The sequence below is a fragment of the Stomoxys calcitrans genome, chromosome 5 (genome assembly GCF_963082655.1).
Source record: "Stomoxys calcitrans chromosome 5, idStoCalc2.1, whole genome shotgun sequence".
Classification (NCBI taxonomy): domain Eukaryota; kingdom Metazoa; phylum Arthropoda; class Insecta; order Diptera; family Muscidae; genus Stomoxys; species Stomoxys calcitrans.
In genome coordinates, this window is record NC_081556.1 from 112192620 (window position 1) to 112200352 (window position 7733).

Genomic DNA, 7733 nt, shown 5'->3' on the forward strand with positions numbered 1-7733 from the left:
CTGCATCTGGGATCATTAGCATCGGAGCAGCGAATCCCATTACGCTCGCCTGGAAGTACCGATACTTGCGCCGGGAAGTTGGGCCTCACTTGGGGTATTCGACCGGCTGGTATAAAGCGAGCAGCTGCTGCATTCATGATATTTCAGAATTTCTTCTCACCAATACGTACTTCTGAGGCAGGTGGTAGCTCAATGAAGCAGGGATTGGTCTATTTTCTGAAACCGTGCCAATCGGCTTTCTTCTGATTGATATACGTCCGGCGTTCAGATGTTATCAAAGCAGATGGTCGGTCAATTGTGAGAATTATGGAACGTGGCCCTATCACAACGAAAAAGACGACTTAGTCGAAAAACGTTATTTATCAGACCAGGTTATGCAATAAATATGTCTGGCGAATTGCTGCAACTACCTATCATTCTGGTGGGGGCGTCCACATTCCCCGTGCTAAACGTGAGGCTGTTACTAAATAGATTCCCCTAGTAATAAGCGACTATGGCCAGACAACAACTTCTGATGCTGGGTCTATAATGTTGGTATCGACTGCTTACCGGCGGTATATACACGTTGTATGGGTCTATCACGGCAATGTCGGACCTGCTATCTCCATACATTCCCATAACGCCAGGAGTAGTAGAAATTGGTCTAAACTGCAACGAATGGAGTATCAAGAATATCAGTCCCCCGCCCCACTGTGATTGCGATCCTTATGTAGTACATTTTAACACTGAAAACTATACTAGCTGCAAGTGTTGTTCCGCTATGTTTTCTGAATCGCCACTACCATAATATTCTCCCGATCCCTAAAGTCCATTATTTCATTAATCTTGCCTCAGAGACCATTGCAAGAAATATACATTCCCAAGCCCTGATGTGGCAGAGGGCTTTGGCCAACCAGCTGCTATTTTTTAAGAATAAAATTTGTCGCAAGTATATGAGCTGGATTAAGCGAGATGCCGCCAATTCCAGATATACCTGGGTAAAGATTATTGAGATCAAATTTGACCGCTTAAATTTGTTTTCATTATAATCATAAACTGTTTTGAATTTTATCATCTCAGAACTCAACATATTATAAAAAAAACTTAAATATAAACAATTTTTATTTAATTGAAAGCAATTTGTCATTAGCCTCTTACCAGTTCTGGCATACCATCGATTATAATCTGCAGAGCCTTGAGATCTTTTGTTACAGTGTCCGTTAGGACTTCCATCGCCTTTTGCTGCATGCTTAAAAATGATTTCATTTCTTCCTCACAATCTTTGTCGATTGTGTACTCACTACCTCCAGTGAGTGCGTACTGATTTCGTTGCATACGCATTTGCGAAAGTAGTTCACTAAGGCGACCCTGTTTCCAAACAAATATACAAATAAATAAAACTCTTAATAATAGTTTAAGCGTGAATCAACTTACTTTGAATTGGGTGGGCGCTGAAATTAGCGCTTGCATGTTTTCCAGTTTTGAACGCAAGGCTTCTTCCTCCGGTGTCAAAGCCAAACCAACTTTGCGTGTACACTCCTGCTTCACAATTATCTAAAAATTGTTACATATATTTTCGTTCTTAATCTTTTCTTTTTATGTTAATTTTGTTCATTTACCTTTAATATTTTATGACTTAGTTCTGCCAATTTTCTTTTGTATTCCATTATTTTTGCTGTAGCAGCAGTATGTCTTTGTCTTAACTCTGACAAATCATGTTCTACCTTTTGTAAATACAAATTATGAGTCTGTGTTTCATTCTCCTGACATTTTATACGCCACTTTAGGTCATTAAAACCAATCATTGGCACCGGTATAAACTTTGTGAAATCTGGATTATCTAATTTCGCTTGACGCCACATGCGTGGATCCACCCCCTTGGGGGGATTTTCCAAGTATTCCTTAAGTTGATCCTCGTCGGGAAGAACTAAAGCCAAAACTTCGGTAACACCCATATTATTCAATTGCCCCCTTACATTAGGTTGATTGAGATAATTTGCCAAATCTGTGGCTAGTATTCGTTTCGTATCATTCGGTGCCAATTGCGATCTTTCTTCAACGTATATAACAAGTTGACTTTTCTTTTCGTCATTTTCTTTGCTAGATTCAATATGGATTTGCAAATTAGGTCTATTACCGAAAACTCCATTTAATGTAGTTACAATTTGATTTTGTTGGGACTTGACCTCAGACTGGGGTTTATTGAAATTCAAAGCTACCAGCCCAACTTTATTGTCTTTACCAGGCAGGCGGCTGTATCCCATTGCTTTAAGTCGACACAGATAGTTTTGGGGGGTTATTTCTACAGGAGCTGCTGTCTGAGAATAGAATGATTTACCAATACCCCACATAGCTTGTAAATAATTCCATTTGGCAATAATGGTGTCACGCTCGTCTCCATAGATTGAGACATTAAAAATCGATTGGGCGAAAGCTTCATCAGCGGATATAGGCGGTTGTTGTTGCTGCTGTTGGCCCATCATAAAGCCGGTATTTCCGCCAAACCCACCAAATCCAGGAGTAACTGTGGTGTTTGTAGCTGGTTTGGCAAATGCTGTTAAAAATTAAAAATAGAATATTGAAACATTATGAAGAAGAAGAAACAATTAAAATTTGCTTTTCAATAAATGTTATGAGCTTTACCTTGTCCAAATGATCCAAAACCTCCCGTTGTAGGTTGTGCTCCAAAACCCCCGAAAGCCGGAGCCGTTGATGTGGTTGATGTTGCTCCAAAACCACCAAATCCACCTGTGGCATTACTTGTAGCCGTAGTTCCAAAACCTCCAAATGCTGGAGCTTGTGAAGTTGCAGTTGCCGTTCCAAAACCACCAAAGCCTGTTGATGTAGTCGTTCCCCCAGTACCAAATAAACTTGGAGCTGCAGATGTAGCTGTATTACCGAAAGCACCAAAACCGCCCAAGGTGGGCGCAGTTGTGGTGTTAGTATTGGTAGATCCAAAACCTCCAAAGCCACCCAGTGTAGGCGCCGAAGTAGCGGTTGCAGTTTGGCCAAACCCTCCAGTACCAAAAGCAGGCGCAGAGCCAAATGCCGTTCCTGTTGTAGCTGCAGTTCCTGCACCCGTGCCAAAAGAGGAAAAAAGACCAGTGGCTGAAATGTTTCATTCCATTAAATCTGAGAAACCCTAACAATTAAGAGGCACTCACGTTTTGCCGGTGTGCTAGTTGCACCCAAGGAGTTATTGGCTCCAAAAAACGACATATTCAATCACGAGTTCACTACGTTATTGGATTGCAACTCAAGAGCAATTTTTTTTTATTAATTTTTCACTTTTTCTAAAGGCAACAGAGTATTAAATAAAACACTATAATTTGGCGCACTGCTAGAAATTCTCACAACAATAAATAATTGCAAAGGATGATAAAAAATGGTGCATTTATCGACAACAATATTAATTGTAGTTGTTATCGATAACAATGTTATTATGGGCCGTTAACATCATAGATTCTTACATTACCAAGGTGGATTTAAAAAGGAGTTCTCATAATGCTAGGTTTGCATGAGTAACATCATTGTATAATAGTATTGGTGAAAACAAAGGTGTATTCGTCACATGTACACATAACCGGCTGAAAAATTAAAATCATTTGATTTTTTTCGATGAATGACGTCTATCGATTACTGTTTGTGAAAATGTGAAGTAAAAATTAAGAGTCCGATTTATGTAGAAACAAAGACCAAATAAAACCAAGTCAGTTGGCAAGGCGAATTTAAAAAGGTGGTCTCACGCGAACAGCTGTTAAGAGCCGACCAGGTTTGACGGTATTAAGATGTCAGAATTTTGTAAGCATTCTCTATGTGGTTATCTTCTTTCCCGCATATTCTCTGCTGATGTACGCACACGTATACACACATGCACACAAATTTCTTTGTGTGTATTGGCAAAACCACGATCAGCTTCATGGCAAGATGGCCGATTGCACCATATGATTTGTGGTTGTTGTACAAATGAAACCACCTTAAATTGTTTCGCCATGGTCAGTTATAAGCCATGAGAGAAATCATTGTACAACATTTTGTCCAATCGGATGAAAATTGTGGATTAAGTGCCGAGTAGCTTATTTTTGTTTAATTTTCTAAAAAAAATTTACTTTGCCGATAGTATCAATCGGAAAAATATTAATCGATTTTCAGATAAAAAGAAAAATATCGATAGTGCCATCGATATTTTACCAGCTCTAGTTCTCATGCTAACGGCTGAACAGTTTAACCGTATTAAGATGTAAATTCTTTATTTACATTTGCAGCAAACAGTCCCATTTTATGCCTGTGTTCATCTTTCTCTCATTTTACCGTCAAAGGTGCGCACACAAGCGCAAGTTTCTTTGGTTGTGTTGTTGAGAACAATGTCATTTTTGAAATGACATCTTAATGACGGGATGGCGGATTGCACCATATGATTTGTGGTTGCACAAATGAGACCACCTGTAATTGACGTGACATAAGGCCAGAGCAATATGGTGCTAATAAAAAACTACACACGATGAGTACGATCATGATGGGCCGTCCAAAAGGGCCATTAAATCAATCCTGACGTCACTACTAGAGTACTAGTCATGGCGAAACAAATAAAAATTGTCTCATTTCTACAACAACCACAAAAACATATGGTGCAATCCGCCATCTTGCCATCAAGCTGATCGTCGTTTTGCCAACATACGCAAACAAATTTGTGTGCGTGTGTGGATACGTTTGCGTATATGAGCAGAGAATATGCGAGGAAGAAGATAACAACAAAGAGAATGCAAACAAAAATCTGAGATCTTAATACCGTCAAACCCGGCCGGCTGTTAACAGCTGTTCGCTTGAGACCACCTTTTTAAATTCGCCTTGAGTACTCATATAGTCGCACTGAATATGAAATAAAACAGCAATTGCGAGTGTATGGGGCGCTTTATAATTTATATTATCGATAACAAATATTATTACACGTGCACGTGTTGTTGTTATTCTCTTTGATTTGTTTTGATAGCATATAAAGAAATATGTCGTGCGGTAAGATTTTATTTTTTATAAAAAATATCAATTTTATTTGAATATTGATATCAATTTTATTTGAATATTTTCATAAAGTTGATGATGCGCCACTGCCAAGTAGCGATGATGAGTCGGAGCAAGTTTTGGAAGATAGTGACACTTGCACTCCTTTCGAATTGGAGCAGCATTTTCTTCACAAATATAGACTTTTTGACGAAACTGCCCTATCATTGAAGAAGGAATATATTCTTAGCTTGGAAAAGGACGAGTAGGCCTCTCTAAGCCTTCTTTGTTATTATTTTAAGTTTATAAATTTTTTTTAGTTCCCTTTCACGCCTGGCTGCTGGTTTAACGGACACCTCAGTACATATTTTTGACATCAGTTCCGAACGAGGACTACAACAATTGGAACAAATTTCTCCATTCCAAGTTGCACCGCAAAAAGACAATCAAATTTGTGGTCTTCGATATATGGATGAAACGCCTAATACATTGCTAATTGGCACCAAAGATGGTTTGGTACGTTTATTTGATCTTCGCACCCAAAAAGAACAAGCACGCTTTGAGCGTGACACAGGGAAGGGCGAACAAGCGCCAAAATTTATATCATCATTTGACCGCAACTGCAATAGCCGTTTGCTGTGCACAGGCACCGAGGAGGTTTGTAGCAATGTCTATTTGGTGTTTTACGATTTACGTGAACGTAGGCATATGGGTGATTATTTCGATTGTCACCAAGGTGATGTGACGTCACTACGATTTCATCCACAAAACCCAGACACCTTGGCTTCAGCTTCAACAGATGGTTTGATCAATACCTTCGATTTAAAGGAAGCAAATGAGGATGATGCCTTGCAAATAACGATTAATACCGAAAGTAGTGTACATAAAATTAACTGGTGAGTTGATATAAATATCTTAAATTATTTTTCCCTTTATTTCGTTTTGTTTTTCTTTACTATTAAAGGCACAGAAATGTTTATGATAAGGATATCCTCTCCTGCATAACACATACCAATGACTTTAAAATTTACGAATCGGAGGAGGGAGATTCTATAGACGAGTTTGATCGAGATAAAATAACAGAAGCCATAAAAAGGACCACAGAGGCCAACTGTAATTTGATTGATGCCCATAGTCTATCGGATGGCAATTTATTTCTTTTAACTGGTTCAAATCTGAATAAGGGGTAAGTAGAATAACGAAATAACTATTTAGTTCGTATATATCTATGTAGATATACATTAAACTTATCGTTGCTTAATTGTAGGGAAATAATGCGTTCCGTTAAGTATGAAAGCAAAAAACTTTTACCATACGCGAACTTTGATGGCAATAAGCAGATTGTACGTGAAAGTGTTTTCGATAGTAAATCGAATGTATTACTTACTGCGGGAGAAGGAAGTATTGTTACTTTATGGACAGCCCAGGATAATGTTTTGAGCACGAGTTCTGGAGCTAACAAATTAAAAGCGAAAAAATCGAAATCACATAAAGCAAATCCGTATTAAAAAAGGGCTTATTATTTACGTTAATAAGCCCGTTGGAGCTAATAACCAGGAAATTTTCATTGGAAAGTAAAGATGGTTTATAGGTTCTGGCCAAAAGAAATTTTTAGTTTTCAGATAATCAGGACACAGGCATGGATGCGTTGTGGTTTTTAATCTAATGATTAAATAGTTTTAAATGGCCGACTGGTAACAGCCAAACAAAAGAGACTATGATTTTTATTGTAGAATAAAACATTTTTTTAATGAAAAATAATTTTTTTAAACAAATAGAAAGAAATAAAATGAGAATTATAAAATAATGAGTTTCGCCTTAACAGGCAAAAAAACTTGAAAAATGAAAATCAGCGGAGGCCGGCCAGTTCTAATGTTCAAATGCCATTGATAATCTTCCGTAAGATGCACAGAAACTTGGGAAAAGAAAAGCCAGCAGACAGGATGTCGAACGTTGTTAGTATGGTACTTATATCATAGAGGCGTTTACGCAATGAATTCGATACAAGTACAACATACCAACGTACGGCCCTTGAAGCCTTCACACCTTAAAGTATCCGATGAGATTTCCACCAAGAACGGAAACGTGTCATACTATGGTTGGTGTTGTGGTCAGTGTTGGCACTCAAAAAAATTATTTCCTAACAAAATTTAAGAAAAATTCTACCAAACCCGACCAAAACCTACCAAATGTTCTACAAATCAAAAATGCAGTATATGTTTTTATACCCTCCACCGAAGAGATGGCAATTTTGCCATTTCATTTGCACCCTCGCATAAAGTCTTATTTTTACACCGATTTTAATGAACAACAGCCGCCTCAACTCCTACAGAGCAAGGATTGATGCCGACGTGCAAGATGTATGTCCCGATTGTAACCAGGGACCGTACGATACACGTAACCTGTTTATCTACCCGGCCAGACCCACTCGACTCAGACCCGGATCCCTGTGGACGCACCGCATCTCAATCGCAATTCCTGGGTCTTGACATTCAACAATAAACTGCTACAACAACAACAACAGTGCTCAGAGATTTTCCGATTTAAGTGTTTAAGCCCAGAAATGCGCTTCACTACCCATTTTCTCCGTTACAGTGAGTTGCATGGATCCTTCAAGATCTCACTATATACCAGATCTGGCCATATTTGTATGCAGCTGCCACATAGCCCTGTTCTCCGATTGAAGACAGAAAACGCACAAAAGCCGCATTTCCTAACTACGAAATTGTATAAGCTCTCTCAATACCTGTACCAGT

The 7733-nt window shown here is 38.6% G+C and overlaps 2 protein-coding genes across 3 annotated transcripts; one reads left to right on the top strand and one right to left on the bottom strand.

Moving 5' to 3' along the window:
- Positions 1-1031: 1031 nt before the first annotated feature.
- LOC106086364 (probable nucleoporin Nup54) lies at positions 1032-3360 on the bottom strand. 2 transcript variants are annotated; one of them, XM_013251003.2, is made up of 5 exons: positions 3144-3360; positions 2623-3051; positions 1599-2533; positions 1414-1533; positions 1032-1347 (listed from the first exon to the last, which is right to left on the bottom strand). In XM_013251003.2, exons 1-5 carry the CDS (start codon positions 3196-3198, stop codon positions 1126-1128), a joined length of 1761 nt encoding a protein of 586 aa, XP_013106457.2. In that variant the 5' UTR covers positions 3199-3360; the 3' UTR covers positions 1032-1125. The 2 variants fall into 2 exon arrangements, with proteins under 2 accessions (XP_013106457.2, XP_013106456.2); XM_013251002.2 differs by having other exon boundaries at positions 2623-3087; positions 3144-3359.
- A 1579-nt stretch (positions 3361-4939) lies between these two features.
- Positions 4940-6722, top strand: LOC106086354 (WD repeat-containing protein 89). Its single transcript, XM_013250992.2, has 5 exons — positions 4940-4992; positions 5071-5242; positions 5298-5873; positions 5942-6163; positions 6245-6722. The coding sequence occupies exons 1-5, from the start codon at positions 4983-4985 to the stop codon at positions 6483-6485; spliced, it is 1221 nt and encodes a 406-aa protein (XP_013106446.2). The 5' UTR covers positions 4940-4982; the 3' UTR covers positions 6486-6722.
- The last annotated feature ends 1011 nt before the right edge of the window (positions 6723-7733 follow it).